This window comes from Thermobia domestica, chromosome 13, assembly GCF_964235325.1.
Source record: "Thermobia domestica chromosome 13, izTheDome1.hap1.1, whole genome shotgun sequence".
Lineage (NCBI taxonomy): Eukaryota > Metazoa > Arthropoda > Insecta > Zygentoma > Lepismatidae > Thermobia > Thermobia domestica.
Window position 1 is genome coordinate 30,956,778 of NC_137466.1, and position 27,675 is coordinate 30,984,452.

At 37.0% G+C, this 27,675-nt stretch overlaps 1 protein-coding gene across 1 annotated transcript; it reads left to right on the plus strand.

Annotated features, from left to right (window-relative positions):
• Window positions 1–485: 485 nt before the first annotated feature.
• LOC145667540 (uncharacterized) lies at window positions 486–23,497 on the plus strand. The gene is made up of 2 exons (XM_081735014.1): window positions 486–490; window positions 9,368–23,497. Exons 1-2 carry the CDS (start codon window positions 486–488, stop codon window positions 10,824–10,826), a joined length of 1,464 nt encoding a protein of 487 aa, XP_081591140.1. The 3' UTR covers window positions 10,827–23,497.
• Window positions 23,498–27,675: the final 4,178 nt, after the last annotated feature.

The following is a 27,675-nucleotide window of genomic DNA, read 5'->3' on the forward strand; positions in this document are numbered from 1 at the left end:
CAGCACTTGATAGAGTATTGTACACCACAGGATGTATGCTAGAAGTTTAGACCAACATCTGATAAGAAACAATTATTGTTTAGTGTTGTTGATGCTAGTGTCTGAATTTTTTAAATATAGTAGGTATTTACATCTCAATAGCTTTTTCGTGTGACGTCTTATATTAGAAAACTTTATATATATATTTGGAAATATACGCCACAGTTCCCAAGTCTTTTTCTCATTTCGGAATGTATCTCGAGTCTCTTTGACGTGCCATGTTGGAAATTCCATCGTTTTTACTTTTATGTATAGTGCAAAATCTTCTACTGTTCTGTGAACATCGGCAAAGGGATCCAGTGTCACGTACATTGTTCTTTGTAGTAACAGTGTCCGCGGTAACATATAGAACTTTACAAATTTAACCGCAATTTCCTTCCCCCATTCAGGTAGAAGATTTCCTTTTGAGTTGGGTTGCTGTCTTTTGGGGTTGACTATGATAGGGTATGCGGTAGGTCACTTCTAGAGACTCGTGGTGTAAGAGATATAACTTTTTATATGAGATGATACATTCTGTCGAAAAAGTAGAGGACATAATCTAAGGTGTTATTTTTACGCGCTTAATGCATATTGTACTAACCCAAATCGAGTCCCTGAATAGAACAGTCGACGAATGGGTCTCATTTGTGTTTGATGCTATCCCATGTTTACTGTCGATCCATTCTAACCCCAAGTTATAGTCACCAAAATGAACAACTTTGTTACCTTGTGACAATATTTGAAAGTATATCGTGGCATGTTTCAAGTAAACTTCGATGACTGTTTCTATGTGGTCTGCAAAAACACTGGTTGAAGTTTGTGTTTTTGCATAGACTTACCCCGGCTCAAATGGTTTCACGTTCACGTACGAGATCATTCTGCCTCTGCTGCTCCATTTACTGTAGTACATACTAACATTCCGCCCCCTCTGGTCTTGCGGTCATTCCTCTATATAGAGAATTGATCGTGAAAAGGCATTTCACTGTTCCTTTCCAGATCACTAAGCTATGATTCACTCATCACTAACAGTCATATTCCAGCAACTAACTAATACTAATAGCACTATCCGTAAGTTCGTTTATAATGCTTTGCATATTTTAAACGTGGTTTTCTGTTCACTGCACTTTGGACCAGCATTCGTCTGTACAATCACCACACAAAAAAATACAGAATATGGAGCACCTGATTTGGCACACTTCTCCCGCGTGAAATGACGTTGTCCAAGTCACTCTCACGGTTTTCTTGCCATCTGTGTTGATCATTGTAAATTATATTAATAGTGCGTAATGTAGCAAAAAAAAAAAAAAAAAGCGGTATTTCACTAAATTTTCAGCTTGATATATTGAGCGTTGCGTTGTCAAACACAAAACTATAGTCGTAACGTTACTACTGGGTTTACAATAAAAATGACAAAACACAGAAATAGCGCAAATATTCTTCTGAAACTTGAGCACGAACCTTACCTTTGCTACTGTTTGACCTTTGCTACTGTTTAACTCTTCCACTTCATACACAGACGATCGTAAATACATAAAAAGTTTTCCTACGGCAAAGGGTTGTTATAGCTGGTTTGGAAGTTCGCTTCTATTTATCCTTGTACACAATAACCAATATATATTGTAAGTCCAATCATCTTCCATCACCGAGATACACAACATGCTTTGGGAGGATTGAGTGAAAGTTGGTATGGAACGTGGTCGGTCGTGGTCGAGCTATTTGTGTGTGATGATTAACACTATAAGTCCTCTTTTTACCTTTGGGACTTGGTGCGAGGGATGGCTCACTACTCCCGCAAATTATCAGAAAGCACGTACCACAACCTACGTCCTCGTGGTGTGAAGGATTGTCAAGTTGAAAACTAAATGATTACGTCAGTAACATATAAATTTACATGATCATATTTCAGCTTCAAAATTATCTGAATTACATATTTCTGCTTTAGATAAATAACCTAACATACACATCAGAACACAATAAGAAATACAATTGACATTTTACAAGAGCTACTTATTCGGCCGTGAGAAGCTTTAAAATAAATTATGTTGTTCAAACTAAACTTTTTATTTATTTATTTAAGATTGATTGAATCAAAACATGTAAATTCAACTCGGCGCAAGTGGCTTATTCGCAAAATAATACGTATAGTGAATCTTACTTTGTTTTTACTTTTTTTCTTTTAATAACTCCGTAGTAGGCGTGCTGGCTATTTAAAATGGTTTTAGATCTTAACACAATTGAAGAAGCATAGCTCTCGCGAGAGATAATTCACTGAATATTCCTGTCGCTGCCACAGAACAAAATTGGCACTTTATTTACAATTGCATCCAGGTAAAATTCCATAGAACAACGTGTCTTGTCGAGAAGTATGATGAAATGGTTCTCTGACGACTTGGTATCCTCGCAACAAAAATTCTCTGCACTTTAAGACCACTGACGAGTGTCTTCTGCCTGATGACCAAGAGAGATGCTTTCCTCTTTGTACAATCACAAACAACTTATATTCAAGAACTACCGAAATAATGTTCGTCGTAACTTGTTGTTCGGTTAAAGCACTTGATTTCATTGTCCACTATTAGTTTGTCGAGCTGCTCTCTACACTACCTCTCCGCTGTGGAGGTTTCAGTCTGTCGTCCGACTTCTTTCGCCCGATTTTGCCTCCCGTGATAGGGGCTTCGTTGTTTCTCGCCAGACTAACCTGTGCTTCTTCTGGTCATCGTGGGTCACGTGACTAACAAACACTCACTGAATATAACGCAACCACTCACTATTGGTTGATGACCAAAAATTGCCCAATCACAAATTAGTTTAGATGTCGCTTAGACAATTGGAGTGACTTGCTATTTTTCGTTCTCATGAGAACTAAAGTAGAAAAAGTCTCTCAGCAACTTTCGAACAAAGGGTTATTGTTCTAGGCACTAAATATAAAGAAATAAACCATTTTGTCGTCTTCAAATCGGGGTTCGCAGATTAGACTGAATTCGCTGTTGCCAACTAGTGTCCTTTTTCAAAGATTAGTCGGAAAACTTTATAAAATAAACGTTTTAATTTTCTTGCTTCGATGAGCGTCCCGCTGTCGATAGCAAATGTCGTCCACAGAGAATTGGCAATATTGCACTGGCGATATTGTCAAAGGATCCAGCACCGTTATTGGATGTCCATGAATTTGAGCACACCCTGTGTAACGTTGATGAAGATTGGGATGCAACACTTCCAACACTAGCTTGTTAGAAGATACGCCACTGCAACACTTTTGAAAAATAATAACGATGAATTCGAAGCACTGAAAATATATATATAGATATATACGTATATGTGAGGAAAATTATTTTCTTTGCAAGGCCAGACGCGTTAAAATCCGTTACGGGTGAGTTAAAGAAATACAGGATGGACCTAGTAGGGGTTCAGAAAGTTAGGTGGGAAAGAAATGGATCTATGAATTCTGGGAATTTTACGTTCTTTTACGGGGAAGGAAATAAAAATCACCAGTTAGGAACAGGGTTTCTCGTTCACAAACGAATATTATCAGCAATTAAACGGGTTGAATTTGTTACTGACAGACTTTCTTTTATTACTCTTAAGAAACGGTGGTGTGATAATATTGTTTTAAATGTAAAGCCCCAACTGAAGATAAGGATGATGACATAAAAGCCAGTTTTTACGAAGAAATGGATCGGATATTTACCTACTCCAACGATACAATATGAAAATTCTATTGGGGTATTTTAATGCTAAGGCAGGACGAGAGGATATTTTCAACCCGATTATGGGGAACGAAAGCCTGCAATAGGAAAGTAATGACAACGGTGTTAGACTCGTAAACTTTGCAACATCCAAAATCCTAATCGCGAAGACTACGAAATTCCCACATCGCGACGTTCATAAATACACTTGGACATCACAAGACGGGAAAACACATAATGAAATTGATTACGTTTAGTAGATAGAAGAAGGCGATCTAGCATAATTGATGTCCGGTCGTTTAGAGGGGCTGATTGTGACACTGATCACTACCTGGTAGCAGCCATACTACGAGAGGGATTATCGTTGAATAAAGGTAATATTCTACCAAAAACGGAGAGATTTAATTTAAAGAAATTAGAAGAGAGCCAGTTAAGAGAGGAATACCAGATTGAAACTTCGCATAGATTCTCAGTTTTTAGTAGATTCCGAGTGCAATAGTGTTCAGAATACTTGGATTAAATATAGAGATAGCATTAAAATTTCAGCAAAAGAAAAATTGGGACACGCGGAAATACGTAGGAACAAACTATGGTTCGACCAGGAATGCATTGAACTAGCAGAGAAGAGAAAACAGGCATAATTACGTTGGGTACAAAATTCGAATGAAATAACTACACAAAATTTCACAGATATTATTCGGGAAACTTCCAAAACTTTTAGAACAAAGAAACGCGATTTTTTGAAAGCTAAAATTAAGGAACTTGAAGAAAATAGTAAAAATAAAAACATCGGGGACATGTATAAGGGGATCAGCGAATTTAGGAAACGCTATCAACCTCGTGCTTATATATTAAAGAAAGCTCACGGTACAGTTCTCACTGATACGGATAGCATCTTAAATAGATGGAAAGATTTCTTTGACGATTTTCTGAACACGCAGTCAAAAACTAATGTGCGTGGAGAAAAAGAGATACACACCGCAGGACCGTATATTCCTGAACCCAACCGAATAGAAGTAGAAACCGCTATAAAGAAATTAAAGAAACAGAAATCTCCGGGCGTAGATGAAATTCCAGCTGAGTTTATTTTAGCTGGAGGCGAAAAATTGTGGAACAAGATACACAAACTCATTCTTCTTATCTGGAACAAGAAAGAATTGCCACAAGAGTGGAAAGAATCAATCATTGTTCCAATTCATAAGAAAGGCGACAAATCTGACTGTAATAATTATCGAGGCATTTTCCTTCTGTCACCATCCTATAAAATCGTTTCAATATTCTATTAGCAAGATTGACCCCCTACGCAGATGAAATTATTGGAGATTATCATTGCGGATTTAGACGAAATCTATCAACTATCTACTAAATATTTACCATTCGCCAAATACTCGAAAAAAAGTGAGAATACAATACCCCGTACATCAACTATTTATTGATTTTAGAAAGGCGTACGACTCGGTTAGGATGGAAACATTATACATCGTTCCTACAGACGAGAATGCAAATTAGATTAATTAAGATATGTTTAAATGAATCCCTAAGTTAAGTCCGGGTAGGAAAATGTTTGTCCACGAGCTTTCACATCGAAAATGGCTTGAAACAAGGAGATGCGTTGTTATTATTATTTAACTTTGCTCTGGAATACGCTATAAGGAAAATCAAAGATAGCAACCAGGGCCTAGACTTGAACGGTATTCACCAGGTTATAGCATATGCTGATGATGTAAATTTAATAGGGGATGATAGGAGAACAATAGAAAGAAATGGAGAGATCTTATAAAGCGCTTGCAGGAACATGGGTTTAGAAGTAAATGCAGAGAAAACTAAAAACATGGAAGTGCGCCGGGACCGTAATACGGCAAATTGTGGATGCGTTAAAATAATAAATAATACTTTTAATAATGTGAATACTTTCAAATATCTAGGATCAATATTAACAGACGAAAATCATATTCACGGAGAAATTAAATGTCGACAAAAAGCAGGGAATTTGTGTTACTATTCGGTTCGAAAACTCTTGTCGTCGTGAATTCTGTCGGGAAATTTTAAACTTAAAATATAAAAAACGATAATCATGCCAGTTGTTCTGTATGGTTGCGGAACATGATCGCTTACTCTGAGGGAAGAACATAGACAGAGTATTTGAGAACAAGATCCTGAGACGAATATTCGGACCCAAGAGGAACGGAAACGGGGAATGGCGGAAACTTCATAACGAGGAACAACAAACTATACGGCTCACTCAACACTGTTAGGATCGTCAAGTCTAGGACGCTTAGGTGGGCACAAATCACTTCCACTTATCTTTACGGTTTGTACAAATCCCCTACTGACCCCCAAAAAAAACGTGTTCGATATTTTCTTGACTACCTGAACACCCCTATCAACTCGTTTTTGCTAGTTTTGGGCCCCTAATACTAAAGAATTACCCTACTTTTTAATGCAAATGAAAATGGAACTTAAAAGTCATATTATTAGTTATATAAAATACAGTCAAAGAAATTTTAATTTTTTCACCTCCATATTCTTTAAAACCTAGAAGTAAATCATAATATATTAAAAAAATGTAATTAGTCATAGGGTTATTATAATTTGAAAGATAAAGTAAAGAAATGGAAATAAATTCCTTTTCAGTAATTTATAGGCTAGGGAAAAAACCAAGGCATATTCCCATTTTTTAAATTCCTTCTCACTGGGAATATTCCCACTGTCAATCACTAACCAAGGGGTGCCTCGGAGGCACCCTGTTCAATTTTAATGCCATTATACTTAATAGGTATTTCGTCCAGTGGCCAGTGCTCTAAAATTCTTCAATCTCTTGGAAATGCACCCTCTGATTGCGTTTCGTAAGCAATTTTTTTACTTTATCTCAGAAAGAATAGCGTTATTTTTTCTGCTAACGTAAAGGGGTGCCTCTGACGCTCCTATTGAAATATGCACTTTTCTAATTATTTGATACTGTTCATTGTTTATTACCATTGACAAATGATTTCATAGTAATGTAGTGACTAGTCCTTCCTATTAATGACGGAAAATACAAATGGTCGCGGTGAGTTCAGGTAGCTTGTATATGCAGCAGGGAGCCTCAGGGGCACCTCTTGCATCTTTTCAGGTTAAAATTAGCATGGGCTTTCTCGGCTTAAGTATAAATTACTTTTGTAGTTTTGATTTTGATATGGTTTATAAATGTCCAGTGTTCATGATAATATTAGGCGTATAGTATTATATAATTTTTATTCCATCAAGATTGTGTTTAAAGAAGATATATTATCTATTAGGCCCTTCAAACTACGTAGACATACTTAGTGTAGAGTGCCCATAGCCGTCTTCTTTGAGTATTGTATTGTAGTAACGCGGGAATGAAACATGTAATGTTAATGTGAATTCCGGAGGAAGAAGTAGTGATTTCCCGATGTTTTTCCCATGAAGTAGAATGCTCCATATTAGTAAAAAAGTACGTTCGGAAACTATGGAGGCGTTATTTGAAAAAGAAATTATGAAGAAGCTTTGCTTCCCATTAATTCTCAAGTCGCATACTAGAAGTTCTTTTGCTGTTTTTGCCGTTGCATGTGTTAAAACGTATATATAAGTCTATAACTTGATGTGAAGTTACATGGATTTACATGGTAATTTCACAACATCCTCTTGAAAATGTAGTTTTCTTAAAATTTCTTGTATGCTAGCAAAATTGTGATCACTTAACTGCATCACAGAATACATGATGGAGTTCTATATTAATTTTATATCATATGTTAAATTTATATATAAAAAATCTAAGGAATTTACCCGTTTAAAACTCGTGGGGTGTTGATCACTTGCTCACAGGTATTGGGTAGAGACTTTATATAACAAATTCCTCTTCCCTACCATAATCCACTCGTCAGATACATTGCTTTTCGCCTAAAATTTAAATGTGTTCTCTTACTCGTAGGATCTTCATTCTACTGACAGTAGCGAAAAAAGGAAGGACGAAGTTTTCTAGCTAAGATGCATGTCTGGCAAACTGCAGTGTAAAATCTAATTTCAATCGATTTACTCATTTCCGCAGCTAATGCCACATTAGCTAGATGTCTAGCTTGTTTACTGAGATATAATATCGTCGCATGAAAACCAGAGGAACGTAACTTCAAAAATGCAGTTTTCATTTTCTTCATGTTTGGACACAATTTTGAAAGCCCAACTTAGTGTAAACGGAACGGAACGCCATCTGTTCTTCTTGTCGATCGTGCGCTGTAATTTAGCTCAATTACCATTGTATTAAATTCACATCTTTGTAAGTAAACAATTTTTTTTTTTTTTTTTTTTTTGTCTTCTGGCTTGTAAACCTTCAAAAATGGATTTACGTATCTCTTGTTCTTATTTAGCGATATGCAGATTGTTCATCTTCTCCCTCTTTAGTGTTGTATTTCCCAAAACACTGGTGCACGCGACAGTTTTTCGAAAGTAAAAAAGCTAGCATGAAACTATCCTCTCTCTAAAGAGAGTGTCTCGTCAAAATACAATTTTTCACTAAAAATTTAATGCTCCTCCCGTCTTTATGATAACCATTTGAATGAACGTTACATGATAAAATGCCACTTAAATATAGACACTCAACATATTAAATATTTTATTTCACACAGCTCAGCTTTTTGTCTTATGTAACGCGATGCATAACACATTTCTTGCATTTTTTGCTATTCATCGTGTAGCATTTATCTATAAATGCCATTGTAACTTTTAATGTAAAAAAAAAAAAAAACTAATGACTAAACTGTTTCACGATGACGGTTACACTCCCAGGCATTGTTTAAAGAAAATTAATAGCAGGTTTCCAAACCGAATATAGAATTTTGATTTCTCCGAATAGAATTACACCAGGTTATTAGAATTTTTTTTTTAAGCAGAATCGTACAACAGCACTAGTAATAATCTAAGGGTGACGAAGGTGCTAATGCTTGTTCACATTATCTTAACGTGGACTTCTGGGATCTTAATGTCACGTATTTCAAATAAACAGATAAAAATTACAAGAAATTGGATACTCGCCGCCTCTCAAAAGTATTTACTTAATAAGAGGACTTAAGTATGTATCAAATGTAACCGCGTAGCTATATATCAATAGACGCAACGATTGTATTACGTATTAATGTTTACTATCTCAAAGAATCAGACTATATTAAAAACACACGTAGAGATTGGTGTACTGATTCAAATGACATATTTTGTGCAATATTATAAAACTTGTTATTTCTTTCCCTTGTTTTTTTGTCATCATTACATTTTGTGTAATGGCAATTGCAACATGTTCTTACGATTGCTAAATTTTGTAACACAAAAATTAATGATATATAAATATTTTAGTAATAATGGATCTCTATTTTCACTGATAATAATGAATATTTATTCCATAGCACAACATATGTATACGTTCTTATGCACTTAACTCTGATATCGTATATATAAATAATTGAACAATTTGATATATTAAAGCAAATTGCACACTTCTATTTCCAGAATAGAGAAATATGGAAACACCTCGATAGTTCTCGGTTCCATGTTTCTACAATATTTCATGTAACAGAACAAAAATAAACGTAATTTTATATTGAAATATAATGTATGATTTCATTTTTGGTTGTTACTTATTAACTATATTCACGTTTCCTTGTTTATTGAACTTGTTACAGACGCTACACCGAATATGATCTTCACACAGAAGTGAATACTTCTATTATATTAAAGGAAGCCATTTCTCATTCAGATGTGAATTCTGATATTACGAAGCAGTTGGGCAAAGGAATTATTCTCTCACATTTGTCAAGTAATACGGTAACACGTGAAAGTGAAAAGTGTCATACGTACCGAAACAGTGATAAACGCAATACTCAAAGTTTAACTTCGTCAAGTCGTAAGTCCATACATACAGCTGAGAAGTCCCACCTGTACGAACAGTGTGGTAAGGGTTATAGCGTACGTTCAAGTTTGACTACACCCATGTTAATCCACAAAGGAGAAAAACATTACACATGCAAAGAGTGTAGAAAAGGGTTTAGTCAACGTTCAAGCTTGTCATATCACACCTTAATCCACAAAGGAGCAAAACCTTACACATGCCAAGAGTGTGGAAAAGGATTTATTCAACATTCGAAATTATCAAGTCACATGTTAATCCATACAGGAGAAAAACCTCACAAATGCCAGCAGTGTGGAAAAGGATTTAGTCAACGTTCCAACTTACTAAGACACATGTTAATCCACACAGGAGAAAAACCTTACACATGCCAAGAGTGTGGACACGGATTTAGTGGACGTTCAAGTCTGGCTTCACACATGTTAATACACACAATAGAAAAGCGTCACACGTGCCAAGAGTGTGGAAAAGGATTTAGTTACCGTTCGCACTTATCAAGACACATGTTAGTCCACACAGGAGAAAAACCTCACACATGTCAAGAGTGTGGACGCGGATTCAGTGTACGTTCAACACTGGCTACACACTTGTTAATCCACACAGGAGCAAAACCTCACAAATGCCAAGAGTGTGGAAAAGGATTTAGTCAACGTTCCAACTTACTAAAACACATGTTAATCCACACAGGAGAAAAACCTTACACATGCCAAGAGTGTGGACACGGATTTAGTGGACGTTCAAGTCTGGCTACACACATGTTAATACACACAATAGAAAAGCGTCACACGTGCCAAGAGTGTGGAAAAGGATTTAGTTACCGTTCGCACTTATCAAGACACATGTTAGTCCACACAGGAGAAAAACCTCACACATGCCAAGAGTGTGGAAACGGATTCAGTGTACGTTCAAGACTGGCTACACACTTGTTAATCCACACAGGAGAAAAACCTCTCAAATGTCAAGATTGTGGGAAGGGATTTACTCATCGTTCATCCTTAAAAACTCATATGATGATCCATTGTGTAGAAAAACCTTACACATGCCAACAGTGTGGAAATGGATTTAGTTTACGTTCAAGTCTGGCTAGGCACATGTTAATCCACACAGGAGAAAAGCGATACACATGTGATAACTGTGGTAAAGGATTTAGAGTACGTTCAAATTTGGCTCAACATATGATCATTCACAAAGGAAGAAAAACCTCACATATGCCAAGAGTGCGGAAAGAGATTTAGTCAACATTCAAAAAGTGAAAATGAAATCTTTAAGTTTACTGTCCCACGGTTATGCCGGTTAGGCTAAAGGAGACGGTGGTGATGAGAGATGAGTGAAATGGTGGAATGTAGAAGATGGGAGGAAACGGGAGAACCCCGAGAAAACACACGAGCACGGTATTATTCCACCACAAAGTCCAGACGGCTCTAGCAAGGATCGAACCAGGGACCCCACGCAGCGTAGGTAAACGCTCTACCAATGAGCCACCGCGCCCCTAGTCAATGTTCAAGTTTGGCAAGACACAGGTTAATCCACACAGCAGAAAAAGGTTAGTTCTTTGAAAAAGGGATTACGGTACTTAGTTTTGTGCAACCACAAGTTAATCCACACAGCACGGAAATCTCACCCCAATGAACGTGGAAATTGATTTAGTCGGCGTTCTAGTTCGGCTACGCATCTTGTTACACACATTTGACAATACTCCTAGAAGCCGAGAATGTGGAAAGGGATTAAGTTTTCATTCAAGGTTGGCAAAACATTTAACTACACAGGTGCAAAGCTTTTGTCGTGCGATGAATTTGATTCGCATTTAAACTTGGCAAGAGAAATTTTGATATACATAAGTGAAAAATTTCACACATGCGATGAGTGTGGAAAAGTATTTCCTCTACCTACAAAAATTGCAAGACATTTTACCATACAGATAAAAATGTCAGATGCGGCAGGACGCACGTGAAAAGATGATGAATACGAAGTTCATATTTTGCAACGCACATGATAAAATACACAGGGGAAACATTACTACTGAAATGAAGAAACAAAGTCGCTCTAAACGGGTAGGGTGGATTTCATTGAAATTAATATTTGGCAACAGTTTTATTAATACAGATATGTAGGATTCAGCGTGTCAAAATTATGAACAATGACTTGGTCGAAGCTTAATCTCAGAGAGACATGTTATCGCATACAGGTAAAAATGGGTGTGCAAAAGTGTGAAAATCGTTTACTTGAATTCCATATTTTGTTAGTGGAAACACATTAAAAGATATGACGCGATTTACTAAAATATCATGCTTGTATATAAGAGGATGTAGTCAGGTTACAAACATAGGAACACATACAAGTACGAAACATCTTACTTGTCAAAAGTGCAACAAAATGCCTCAATATCACGTTCCTTAAGAAAAATGTTAACATACAAATGACAAACTTTGTACGTACCAACAGTATGGCAAGATATTTTGTCGAAGTTCACAAATCTAAGAGATGATAGCACTAATAATAGTAAAAGTAATCAAGATAACTATAATAATAATAACATGTAATTGATAAAAACAGTAGCTGAACTAACGAGGAAACGGTCGCAAGTGTAAACAACCGATTTGGCTGCGTTCTGGATATGTGTTACTGGAGACCAAAGTAGGAGACACGTATTCTGGTGTTTGGGCCCATACGCAGAAATTTCTGAAATACGGGGCCACAAATTGCCCCTACATGCTTTACCAAGAAAGCGAATGACGTTACTTGTACACAACCGATTTGGCTGGGGTCCGGATATGTGTTACGGGAGACCAAATTAGGAGACACGTATTTTGGCGTTTGGACTCATACGCAGAAATGTCCGAAATACGGGTCCCAAAAGTGGCCCTACATGCTATAACTAGGAAGCGAATGACGTTACTTGTACACAACCGATTTGGCTGGAGTCCGGATATCTGTTGCGGGAGACCAAAATAGGAGACACGTATTTTGGCGTTTAGGCACATACGCAGAAATTTCCAAAATACGGGGCCCCAAAGTGCTATAACTAGGAAGCGAATGACGATACTTGTACACAACCGATTTGGCTGGGTCCGGATATGTGTTACGGGAGACGGGCTTATAATAGCCATATTCGGACCCCAGCCAAATCGGTTGTGTACAAGTAACGTCATTCGCTTCCTAGTTATAGCATGTCGGGCCAATTTTGGGACCCGTATTTCGGAAATTTCTGCGTATGAGTCCGAACGCCAAAATACGTGTCTTCTAATTTGGTCTCCAGTAACACATCCGGACCCCAGCCAAATCGGTTGTGTATAAGTAACGCCATTCGCTTCCTAGTTATAGCATGTAGGGGCAATTTGGGGCCTCGTATTTCGGAAATTTCTGCGTATGGGCCCAAACGCTAGAATACGAGTCTCCTACTTTGGTCTCCCGTAACACATATCCGGACCCCAGCCAAATCGGTTGTTTACACTTGAGACCGTTTCCTCGTAAGTTTGTTTTAGTTTTTGTAAAATTATTGCTATGTAGGAAGTTGCTAGGTATAAGATGTTCTGTAGTTATGGTAATGTGTTCAGAGGTCTTAGAAGACGCATTGAATGCTTAGTGAAAATCTTTGTATGTTCTGTGATGGTTCGTTTTGTTTCAAAAGTAACTCTGAGATCCTTAAGAGTATCGATTCTTGAGATAGCCAAATCGATTATATTTTATGAAGTATGTAAATATTTTTCTTTACGGCTGATGTTATGTTACGCATTTACTCTTATCAGGATGAACTTTTAGAAGCCATGTGTTACACCAGAAAGAAATATTATCCATCTCGCTTTGAAGCAGCTCGGGATCCTCTTTTCTTTGCAGTTTTCTGGAAATAACAGCATTCTCTTAAAATTCGAGTTGAAGCTGCTAGTCGAGTCATTCATGTTCAATATCAATAAAAGTGTTTGAATTACGCTTCCCTGTGCTTCCCCGGATGTCAGGGTTCGAAATCGATCTTATCAAGACGACTTTCTATTCAACAATGTTATGAGTGGCCCATGAACACAGAATGTATTGGAAATTTTGTAAGTTAGATTAGAATGGTTAATATAATTGAAGGCACTAGATAAACCGAGATAGAAGGCGTCAAGTTTTGCATTGTTGGAAACACAATGTACAGCGTGATTAAATATGTTAATGAGATTAGTGAGGCAAGAGCTATAGACATAAACCATATTGACCTGTTTTAAGATACGGAGAGGTGAATTTAAAAACTCTGTCTTTGGTAATTTTCTCGCAGACGATCGATGTGTCTGAGAGAAGTGAGATGTTGCTTTAGGATGACATGTGATCTTTTAATCCAGATTTTAAAATGAGAGACACGGAGTGTTTCCCAAGATGAAGGAAAACAGCTTCCCCTGAAACATCTATTAAAAATGAGCGAAGTGGAAAAGAAATAATAGATGCTGTCGAACGCAGAAAGATCTAGATTGTATTGTCCGTGCGAGCGGCTCTCTGACGCCGGAGAGAAAATAAGAGTAACTCCTCCTCTGTAGGACTTATATAGATAAATGAGATAACGAATTAAAAAGGGACGTACGTTCAGTGTGCTTTTTAGAATTTGTTACAAAACTATTCATTAAAATTTGTTTTTTTTTTCCTAATTATCAGCACTTGATAGAGTATTGTACACCACAGGATGTATGCTAGAAGTTTAGACCAACATCTGATAAGAAACAATTATTGTTTAGTGTTGTTGATGCTAGTGTCTGAATTTTTTAAATATAGTAGGTATTTACATCTCAATAGCTTTTTCGTGTGACGTCTTATATTAGAAAACTTTATATATATATTTGGAAATATACGCCACAGTTCCCAAGTCTTTTTCTCATTTCGGAATGTATCTCGAGTCTCTTTGACGTGCCATGTTGGAAATTCCATCGTTTTTACTTTTATGTATAGTGCAAAATCTTCTACTGTTCTGTGAACATCGGCAAAGGGATCCAGTGTCACGTACATTGTTCTTTGTAGTAACAGTGTCCGCGGTAACATATAGAACTTTACAAATTTAACCGCAATTTCCTTCCCCCATTCAGGTAGAAGATTTCCTTTTGAGTTGGGTTGCTGTCTTTTGGGGTTGACTATGATAGGGTATGCGGTAGGTCACTTCTAGAGACTCGTGGTGTAAGAGATATAACTTTTTATATGAGATGATACATTCTGTCGAAAAAGTAGAGGACATAATCTAAGGTGTTATTTTTACGCGCTTAATGCATATTGTACTAACCCAAATCGAGTCCCTGAATAGAACAGTCGACGAATGGGTCTCATTTGTGTTTGATGCTATCCCATGTTTACTGTCGATCCATTCTAACCCCAAGTTATAGTCACCAAAATGAACAACTTTGTTACCTTGTGACAATATTTGAAAGTATATCGTGGCATGTTTCAAGTAAACTTCGATGACTGTTTCTATGTGGTCTGCAAAAACACTGGTTGAAGTTTGTGTTTTTGCATAGACTTACCCCGGCTCAAATGGTTTCACGTTCACGTACGAGATCATTCTGCCTCTGCTGCTCCATTTACTGTAGTACATACTAACATTCCGCCCCCTCTGGTCTTGCGGTCATTCCTCTATATAGAGAATTGATCGTGAAAAGGCATTTCACTGTTCCTTTCCAGATCACTAAGCTATGATTCACTCATCACTAACAGTCATATTCCAGCAACTAACTAATACTAATAGCACTATCCGTAAGTTCGTTTATAATGCTTTGCATATTTTAAACGTGGTTTTCTGTTCACTGCACTTTGGACCAGCATTCGTCTGTACAATCACCACACAAAAAAATACAGAATATGGAGCACCTGATTTGGCACACTTCTCCCGCGTGAAATGACGTTGTCCAAGTCACTCTCACGGTTTTCTTGCCATCTGTGTTGATCATTGTAAATTATATTAATAGTGCGTAATGTAGCAAAAAAAAAAAAAAAAAAAAAGCGGTATTTCACTAAATTTTCAGCTTGATATATTGAGCGTTGCGTTGTCAAACACAAAACTATAGTCGTAACGTTACTACTGGGTTTACAATAAAAATGACAAAACACAGAGATAGCGCAAATATTCTTCTGAAACTTGAGCACGAACTTTACCTTTGCTACTGTTTAACTTTTCCACTTCATACACAGACGATCGTAAATACATACAAAGTTTTCCTACGGCAAAGGGTTGTTATAGCTGGTTTGGAAGTTCGCTTCTATTTATCCTTGTACACAATAACCAATATATATTGTAAGTCCAATCATCTTCCATCACCGAGATACACAACATGCTTTGGGAGGATTGAGTGAAAGTTGGTATGGAACGTGGTCGGTCGTGGTCGAGCTATTTGTGTGTGATGATTAACACTATAAGTCCTCTTTTTACCTTTGGGACTTGGTGCGAGGGATGGCTCACTACTCCCGCAAATTATCAGAAAGCACGTACCACAACCTACGTCCTCGTGGTGTGAAGGATTGTCAAGTTGAAAACTAAATGATTACGTCAGTAACATATAAATTTACATGATCATATTTCAGCTTCAAAATTATCTGAATTACATATTTCTGCTTTAGATAAATAACCTAACATACACATCAGAACACAATAAGAAATACAATTGACATTTTACAAGAGCTACTTATTCGGCCGTGAGAAGCTTTAAAATAAATTATGTTGTTCAAACTAAACTTTTTTTTTATTTATTTAAGATTGATTGAATCAAAACATGTAAATTCAACTCGGCGCAAGTGGCTTATTCGCAAAATAATACGTATAGTGAATCTTACTTTGTTTTTACTTTTTTTCTTTTAATAACTCCGTAGTAGGCGTGCTGGCTATTTAAAATGGTTTTAGATCTTAACACAATTGAAGAAGCATAGCTCTCGCGAGAGATAATTCACTGAATATTCCTGTCGCTGCCACAGAACAAAATTGGCACTTTATTTACAATTGCATCCAGGTAAAATTCCATAGAACAACGTGTCTTGTCGAGAAGTATGATGAAATGGTTCTCTGACGACTTGGTATCCTCGCAACAAAAATTCTCTGCACTTTAAGACCACTGACGAGTGTCTTCTGCCTGATGACCAAGAGAGATGCTTTCCTCTTTGTACAATCACAAACAACTTATATTCAAGAACTACCGAAATAATGTTCGTCGTAACTTGTTGTTCGGTTAAAGCACTTGATTTCATTGTCCACTATTAGTTTGTCGAGCTGCTCTCTACACTACCTCTCCGCTGTGGAGGTTTCAGTCTGTCGTCCGACTTCTTTCGCCCGATTTTGCCTCCCGTGATAGGGGCTTCGTTGTTTCTCGCCAGACTAACCTGTGCTTCTTCTGGTCATCGTGGGTCACGTGACTAACAAACACTCACTGAATATAACGCAACCACTCACTATTGGTTGATGACCAAAAATTGCCCAATCACAAATTAGTTTAGATGTCGCTTAGACAATTGGAGTGACTTGCTATTTTTCGTTCTCATGAGAACTAAAGTAGAAAAAGTCTCTCAGCAACTTTCGAACAAAGGGTTATTGTTCTAGGCACTAAATATAAAGAAATAAACCATTTTGTCGTCTTCAAATCGGGGTTCGCAGATTAGACTGAATTCGCTGTTGCCAACTAGTGTCCTTTTTCAAAGATTAGTCGGAAAACTTTATAAAATAAACGTTTTAATTTTCTTGCTTCGATGAGCGTCCCGCTGTCGATAGCAAATGTCGTCCACAGAGAATTGGCAATATTGCACTGGCGATATTGTCAAAGGATCCAGCACCGTTATTGGATGTCCATGAATTTGAGCACACCCTGTGTAACGTTGATGAAGATTGGGATGCAACACTTCCAACACTAGCTTGTTAGAAGATACGCCACTGCAACACTTTTGAAAAATAATAACGATGAATTCGAAGCACTGAAAATATATATATAGATATATACGTATATGTGAGGAAAATTATTTTCTTTGCAAGGCCAGACGCGTTAAAATCCGTTACGGGTGAGTTAAAGAAATACAGGATGGACCTAGTAGGGGTTCAGAAAGTTAGGTGGGAAAGAAATGGATCTATGAATTCTGGGAATTTTACGTTCTTTTACGGGGAAGGAAATAAAAATCACCAGTTAGGAACAGGGTTTCTCGTTCACAAACGAATATTATCAGCAATTAAACGGGTTGAATTTGTTACTGACAGACTTTCTTTTATTACTCTTAAGAAACGGTGGTGTGATAATATTGTTTTAAATGTAAAGCCCCAACTGAAGATAAGGATGATGACATAAAAGCCAGTTTTTACGAAGAAATGGATCGGATATTTACCTACTCCAACGATACAATATGAAAATTCTATTGGGGTATTTTAATGCTAAGGCAGGACGAGAGGATATTTTCAACCCGATTATGGGGAACGAAAGCCTGCAATAGGAAAGTAATGACAACGGTGTTAGACTCGTAAACTTTGCAACATCCAAAATCCTAATCGCGAAGACTACGAAATTCCCACATCGCGACGTTCATAAATACACTTGGACATCACAAGACGGGAAAACACATAATGAAATTGATTACGTTTAGTAGATAGAAGAAGGCGATCTAGCATAATTGATGTCCGGTCGTTTAGAGGGGCTGATTGTGACACTGATCACTACCTGGTAGCAGCCATACTACGAGAGGGATTATCGTTGAATAAAGGTAATATTCTACCAAAAACGGAGAGATTTAATTTAAAGAAATTAGAAGAGAGCCAGTTAAGAGAGGAATACCAGATTGAAACTTCGCATAGATTCTCAGTTTTTAGTAGATTCCGAGTGCAATAGTGTTCAGAATACTTGGATTAAATATAGAGATAGCATTAAAATTTCAGCAAAAGAAAAATTGGGACACGCGGAAATACGTAGGAACAAACTATGGTTCGACCAGGAATGCATTGAACTAGCAGAGAAGAGAAAACAGGCATAATTACGTTGGGTACAAAATTCGAATGAAATAACTACACAAAATTTCACAGATATTATTCGGGAAACTTCCAAAACTTTTAGAACAAAGAAACGCGATTTTTTGAAAGCTAAAATTAAGGAACTTGAAGAAAATAGTAAAAATAAAAACATCGGGGACATGTATAAGGGGATCAGCGAATTTAGGAAACGCTATCAACCTCGTGCTTATATATTAAAGAAAGCTCACGGTACAGTTCTCACTGATACGGATAGCATCTTAAATAGATGGAAAGATTTCTTTGACGATTTTCTGAACACGCAGTCAAAAACTAATGTGCGTGGAGAAAAAGAGATACACACCGCAGGACCGTATATTCCTGAACCCAACCGAATAGAAGTAGAAACCGCTATAAAGAAATTAAAGAAACAGAAATCTCCGGGCGTAGATGAAATTCCAGCTGAGTTTATTTTAGCTGGAGGCGAAAAATTGTGGAACAAGATACACAAACTCATTCTTCTTATCTGGAACAAGAAAGAATTGCCACAAGAGTGGAAAGAATCAATCATTGTTCCAATTCATAAGAAAGGCGACAAATCTGACTGTAATAATTATCGAGGCATTTTCCTTCTGTCACCATCCTATAAAATCGTTTCAATATTCTATTAGCAAGATTGACCCCCTACGCAGATGAAATTATTGGAGATTATCATTGCGGATTTAGACGAAATCTATCAACTATCTACTAAATATTTACCATTCGCCAAATACTCGAAAAAAAGTGAGAATACAATACCCCGTACATCAACTATTTATTGATTTTAGAAAGGCGTACGACTCGGTTAGGATGGAAACATTATACATCGTTCCTACAGACGAGAATGCAAATTAGATTAATTAAGATATGTTTAAATGAATCCCTAAGTTAAGTCCGGGTAGGAAAATGTTTGTCCACGAGCTTTCACATCGAAAATGGCTTGAAACAAGGAGATGCGTTGTTATTATTATTTAACTTTGCTCTGGAATACGCTATAAGGAAAATCAAAGATAGCAACCAGGGCCTAGACTTGAACGGTATTCACCAGGTTATAGCATATGCTGATGATGTAAATTTAATAGGGGATGATAGGAGAACAATAGAAAGAAATGGAGAGATCTTATAAAGCGCTTGCAGGAACATGGGTTTAGAAGTAAATGCAGAGAAAACTAAAAACATGGAAGTGCGCCGGGACCGTAATACGGCAAATTGTGGATGCGTTAAAATAATAAATAATACTTTTAATAATGTGAATACTTTCAAATATCTAGGATCAATATTAACAGACGAAAATCATATTCACGGAGAAATTAAATGTCGACAAAAAGCAGGGAATTTGTGTTACTATTCGGTTCGAAAACTCTTGTCGTCGTGAATTCTGTCGGGAAATTTTAAACTTAAAATATAAAAAACGATAATCATGCCAGTTGTTCTGTATGGTTGCGGAACATGATCGCTTACTCTGAGGGAAGAACATAGACAGAGTATTTGAGAACAAGATCCTGAGACGAATATTCGGACCCAAGAGGAACGGAAACGGGGAATGGCGGAAACTTCATAACGAGGAACAACAAACTATACGGCTCACTCAACACTGTTAGGATCGTCAAGTCTAGGACGCTTAGGTGGGCACAAATCACTTCCACTTATCTTTACGGTTTGTACAAATCCCCTACTGACCCCCAAAAAAAACGTGTTCGATATTTTCTTGACTACCTGAACACCCCTATCAACTCGTTTTTGCTAGTTTTGGGCCCCTAATACTAAAGAATTACCCTACTTTTTAATGCAAATGAAAATGGAACTTAAAAGTCATATTATTAGTTATATAAAATACAGTCAAAGAAATTTTAATTTTTTCACCTCCATATTCTTTAAAACCTAGAAGTAAATCATAATATATTAAAAAAATGTAATTAGTCATAGGGTTATTATAATTTGAAAGATAAAGTAAAGAAATGGAAATAAATTCCTTTTCAGTAATTTATAGGCTAGGGAAAAAACCAAGGCATATTCCCATTTTTTAAATTCCTTCTCACTGGGAATATTCCCACTGTCAATCACTAACCAAGGGGTGCCTCGGAGGCACCCTGTTCAATTTTAATGCCATTATACTTAATAGGTATTTCGTCCAGTGGCCAGTGCTCTAAAATTCTTCAATCTCTTGGAAATGCACCCTCTGATTGCGTTTCGTAAGCAATTTTTTTACTTTATCTCAGAAAGAATAGCGTTATTTTTTCTGCTAACGTAAAGGGGTGCCTCTGACGCTCCTATTGAAATATGCACTTTTCTAATTATTTGATACTGTTCATTGTTTATTACCATTGACAAATGATTTCATAGTAATGTAGTGACTAGTCCTTCCTATTAATGACGGAAAATACAAATGGTCGCGGTGAGTTCAGGTAGCTTGTATATGCAGCAGGGAGCCTCAGGGGCACCTCTTGCATCTTTTCAGGTTAAAATTAGCATGGGCTTTCTCGGCTTAAGTATAAATTACTTTTGTAGTTTTGATTTTGATATGGTTTATAAATGTCCAGTGTTCATGATAATATTAGGCGTATAGTATTATATAATTTTTATTCCATCAAGATTGTGTTTAAAGAAGATATATTATCTATTAGGCCCTTCAAACTACGTAGACATACTTAGTGTAGAGTGCCCATAGCCGTCTTCTTTGAGTATTGTATTGTAGTAACGCGGGAATGAAACATGTAATGTTAATGTGAATTCCGGAGGAAGAAGTAGTGATTTCCCGATGTTTTTCCCATGAAGTAGAATGCTCCATATTAGTAAAAAAGTACGTTCGGAAACTATGGAGGCGTTATTTGAAAAAGAAATTATGAAGAAGCTTTGCTTCCCATTAATTCTCAAGTCGCATACTAGAAGTTCTTTTGCTGTTTTTGCCGTTGCATGTGTTAAAACGTATATATAAGTCTATAACTTGATGTGAAGTTACATGGATTTACATGGTAATTTCACAACATCCTCTTGAAAATGTAGTTTTCTTAAAATTTCTTGTATGCTAGCAAAATTGTGATCACTTAACTGCATCACAGAATACATGATGGAGTTCTATATTAATTTTATATCATATGTTAAATTTATATATAAAAAATCTAAGGAATTTACCCGTTTAAAACTCGTGGGGTGTTGATCACTTGCTCACAGGTATTGGGTAGAGACTTTATATAACAAATTCCTCTTCCCTACCATAATCCACTCGTCAGATACATTGCTTTTCGCCTAAAATTTAAATGTGTTCTCTTACTCGTAGGATCTTCATTCTACTGACAGTAGCGAAAAAAGGAAGGACGAAGTTTTCTAGCTAAGATGCATGTCTGGCAAACTGCAGTGTAAAATCTAATTTCAATCGATTTACTCATTTCCGCAGCTAATGCCACATTAGCTAGATGTCTAGCTTGTTTACTGAGATATAATATCGTCGCATGAAAACCAGAGGAACGTAACTTCAAAAATGCAGTTTTCATTTTCTTCATGTTTGGACACAATTTTGAAAGCCCAACTTAGTGTAAACGGAACGGAACGCCATCTGTTCTTCTTGTCGATCGTGCGCTGTAATTTAGCTCAATTACCATTGTATTAAATTCACATCTTTGTAAGTAAACAATTTTTTTTTTTTTTTTTTTTTTGTCTTCTGGCTTGTAAACCTTCAAAAATGGATTTACGTATCTCTTGTTCTTATTTAGCGATATGCAGATTGTTCATCTTCTCCCTCTTTAGTGTTGTATTTCCCAAAACACTGGTGCACGCGACAGTTTTTCGAAAGTAAAAAAGCTAGCATGAAACTATCCTCTCTCTAAAGAGAGTGTCTCGTCAAAATACAATTTTTCACTAAAAATTTAATGCTCCTCCCGTCTTTATGATAACCATTTGAATGAACGTTACATGATAAAATGCCACTTAAATATAGACACTCAACATATTAAATATTTTATTTCACACAGCTCAGCTTTTTGTCTTATGTAACGCGATGCATAACACATTTCTTGCATTTTTTGCTATTCATCGTGTAGCATTTATCTATAAATGCCATTGTAACTTTTAATGTAAAAAAAAAAAAAAAACTAATGACTAAACTGTTTCACGATGACGGTTACACTCCCAGGCATTGTTTAAAGAAAATTAATAGCAGGTTTCCAAACCGAATATAGAATTTTGATTTCTCCGAATAGAATTACACCAGGTTATTAGAATTTTTTTTTTAAGCAGAATCGTACAACAGCACTAGTAATAATCTAAGGGTGACGAAGGTGCTAATGCTTGTTCACATTATCTTAACGTGGACTTCTGGGATCTTAATGTCACGTATTTCAAATAAACAGATAAAAATTACAAGAAATTGGATACTCGCCGCCTCTCAAAAGTATTTACTTAATAAGAGGACTTAAGTATGTATCAAATGTAACCGCGTAGCTATATATCAATAGACGCAACGATTGTATTACGTATTAATGTTTACTATCTCAAAGAATCAGACTATATTAAAAACACACGTAGAGATTGGTGTACTGATTCAAATGACATATTTTGTGCAATATTATAAAACTTGTTATTTCTTTCCCTTGTTTTTTTGTCATCATTACATTTTGTGTAATGGCAATTGCAACATGTTCTTACGATTGCTAAATTTTGTAACACAAAAATTAATGATATATAAATATTTTAGTAATAATGGATCTCTATTTTCACTGATAATAATGAATATTTATTCCATAGCACAACATATGTATACGTTCTTATGCACTTAACTCTGATATCGTATATATAAATAATTGAACAATTTGATATATTAAAGCAAATTGCACACTTCTATTTCCAGAATAGAGAAATATGGAAACACCTCGATAGTTCTCGGTTCCATGTTTCTACAATATTTCATGTAACAGAACAAAAATAAACGTAATTTTATATTGAAATATAATGTATGATTTCATTTTTGGTTGTTACTTATTAACTATATTCACGTTTCCTTGTTTATTGAACTTGTTACAGACGCTACACCGAATATGATCTTCACACAGAAGTGAATACTTCTATTATATTAAAGGAAGCCATTTCTCATTCAGATGTGAATTCTGATATTACGAAGCAGTTGGGCAAAGGAATTATTCTCTCACATTTGTCAAGTAATACGGTAACACGTGAAAGTGAAAAGTGTCATACGTACCGAAACAGTGATAAACGCAATACTCAAAGTTTAACTTCGTCAAGTCGTAAGTCCATACATACAGCTGAGAAGTCCCACCTGTACGAACAGTGTGGTAAGGGTTATAGCGTACGTTCAAGTTTGACTACACCCATGTTAATCCACAAAGGAGAAAAACATTACACATGCAAAGAGTGTAGAAAAGGGTTTAGTCAACGTTCAAGCTTGTCATATCACACCTTAATCCACAAAGGAGCAAAACCTTACACATGCCAAGAGTGTGGAAAAGGATTTATTCAACATTCGAAATTATCAAGTCACATGTTAATCCATACAGGAGAAAAACCTCACAAATGCCAGCAGTGTGGAAAAGGATTTAGTCAACGTTCCAACTTACTAAGACACATGTTAATCCACACAGGAGAAAAACCTTACACATGCCAAGAGTGTGGACACGGATTTAGTGGACGTTCAAGTCTGGCTTCACACATGTTAATACACACAATAGAAAAGCGTCACACGTGCCAGGAGTGTGGAAAAGGATTTAGTTACCGTTCGCACTTATCAAGACACATGTTAGTCCACACAGGAGAAAAACCTCACACATGTCAAGAGTGTGGACGCGGATTCAGTGTACGTTCAACACTGGCTACACACTTGTTAATCCACACAGGAGCAAAACCTCACAAATGCCAAGAGTGTGGAAAAGGATTTAGTCAACGTTCCAACTTACTAAAACACATGTTAATCCACACAGGAGAAAAACCTTACACATGCCAAGAGTGTGGACACGGATTTAGTGGACGTTCAAGTCTGGCTACACACATGTTAATACACACAATAGAAAAGCGTCACACGTGCCAAGAGTGTGGAAAAGGATTTAGTTACCGTTCGCACTTATCAAGACACATGTTAGTCCACACAGGAGAAAAACCTCACACATGCCAAGAGTGTGGAAACGGATTCAGTGTACGTTCAAGACTGGCTACACACTTGTTAATCCACACAGGAGAAAAACCTCTCAAATGTCAAGATTGTGGGAAGGGATTTACTCATCGTTCATCCTTAAAAACTCATATGATGATCCATTGTGTAGAAAAACCTTACACATGCCAACAGTGTGGAAATGGATTTAGTTTACGTTCAAGTCTGGCTAGGCACATGTTAATCCACACAGGAGAAAAGCGATACACATGTGATAACTGTGGTAAAGGATTTAGAGTACGTTCAAATTTGGCTCAACATATGATCATTCACAAAGGAAGAAAAACCTCACATATGCCAAGAGTGCGGAAAGAGATTTAGTCAACATTCAAAAAGTGAAAATGAAATCTTTAAGTTTACTGTCCCACGGTTATGCCGGTTAGGCTAAAGGAGACGGTGGTGATGAGAGATGAGTGAAATGGTGGAATGTAGAAGATGGGAGGAAACGGGAGAACCCCGAGAAAACACACGAGCACGGTATTATTCCACCACAAAGTCCAGACGGCTCTAGCAAGGATCGAACCAGGGACCCCACGCAGCGTAGGTAAACGCTCTACCAATGAGCCACCGCGCCCCTAGTCAATGTTCAAGTTTGGCAAGACACAGGTTAATCCACACAGCAGAAAAAGGTTAGTTCTTTGAAAAAGGGATTACGGTACTTAGTTTTGTGCAACCACAAGTTAATCCACACAGCACGGAAATCTCACCCCAATGAACGTGGAAATTGATTTAGTCGGCGTTCTAGTTCGGCTACGCATCTTGTTACACACATTTGACAATACTCCTAGAAGCCGAGAATGTGGAAAGGGATTAAGTTTTCATTCAAGGTTGGCAAAACATTTAACTACACAGGTGCAAAGCTTTTGTCGTGCGATGAATTTGATTCGCATTTAAACTTGGCAAGAGAAATTTTGATATACATAAGTGAAAAATTTCACACATGCGATGAGTGTGGAAAAGTATTTCCTCTACCTACAAAAATTGCAAGACATTTTACCATACAGATAAAAATGTCAGATGCGGCAGGACGCACGTGAAAAGATGATGAATACGAAGTTCATATTTTGCAACGCACATGATAAAATACACAGGGGAAACATTACTACTGAAATGAAGAAACAAAGTCGCTCTAAACGGGTAGGGTGGATTTCATTGAAATTAATATTTGGCAACAGTTTTATTAATACAGATATGTAGGATTCAGCGTGTCAAAATTATGAACAATGACTTGGTCGAAGCTTAATCTCAGAGAGACATGTTATCGCATACAGGTAAAAATGGGTGTGCAAAAGTGTGAAAATCGTTTACTTGAATTCCATATTTTGTTAGTGGAAACACATTAAAAGATATGACGCGATTTACTAAAATATCATGCTTGTATATAAGAGGATGTAGTCAGGTTACAAACATAGGAACACATACAAGTACGAAACATCTTACTTGTCAAAAGTGCAACAAAATGCCTCAATATCACGTTCCTTAAGAAAAATGTTAACATACAAATGACAAACTTTGTACGTACCAACAGTATGGCAAGATATTTTGTCGAAGTTCACAAATCTAAGAGATGATAGCACTAATAATAGTAAAAGTAATCAAGATAACTATAATAATAATAACATGTAATTGATAAAAACAGTAGCTGAACTAACGAGGAAACGGTCGCAAGTGTAAACAACCGATTTGGCTGCGTTCTGGATATGTGTTACTGGAGACCAAAGTAGGAGACACGTATTCTGGTGTTTGGGCCCATACGCAGAAATTTCTGAAATACGGGGCCACAAATTGCCCCTACATGCTTTACCAAGAAAGCGAATGACGTTACTTGTACACAACCGATTTGGCTGGGGTCCGGATATGTGTTACGGGAGACCAAATTAGGAGACACGTACTTTGGCGTTTGGACTCATACGCAGAAATGTCCGAAATACGGGTCCCAAAAGTGGCCCTACATGCTATAACTAGGAAGCGAATGACGTTACTTGTACACAACCGATTTGGCTGGAGTCCGGATATCTGTTGCGGGAGACCAAAATAGGAGACACGTATTTTGGCGTTTAGGCACATACGCAGAAATTTCCAAAATACGGGGCCCCAAAGTGCTATAACTAGGAAGCGAATGACGATACTTGTACACAACCGATTTGGCTGGGTCCGGATATGTGTTACGGGAGACGGGCTTATAATAGCCATATTCGGACCCCAGCCAAATCGGTTGTGTACAAGTAACGTCATTCGCTTCCTAGTTATAGCATGTCGGGCCAATTTTGGGACCCGTATTTCGGAAATTTCTGCGTATGAGTCCGAACGCCAAAATACGTGTCTTCTAATTTGGTCTCCAGTAACACATCCGGACCCCAGCCAAATCGGTTGTGTATAAGTAACGCCATTCGCTTCCTAGTTATAGCATGTAGGGGCAATTTGGGGCCTCGTATTTCGGAAATTTCTGCGTATGGGCCCAAACGCTAGAATACGAGTCTCCTACTTTGGTCTCCCGTAACACATATCCGGACCCCAGCCAAATCGGTTGTTTACACTTGAGACCGTTTCCTCGTAAGTTTGTTTTAGTTTTTGTAAAATTATTGCTATGTAGGAAGTTGCTAGGTATAAGATGTTCTGTAGTTATGGTAATGTGTTCAGAGGTCTTAGAAGACGCATTGAATGCTTAGTGAAAATCTTTGTATGTTCTGTGATGGTTCGTTTTGTTTCAAAAGTAACTCTGAGATCCTTAAGAGTATCGATTCTTGAGATAGCCAAATCGATTATATTTTATGAAGTATGTAAATATTTTTCTTTACGGCTGATGTTATGTTACGCATTTACTCTTATCAGGATGAACTTTTAGAAGCCATGTGTTACACCAGAAAGAAATATTATCCATCTCGCTTTGAAGCAGCTCGGGATCCTCTTTTCTTTGCAGTTTTCTGGAAATAACAGCATTCTCTTAAAATTCGAGTTGAAGCTGCTAGTC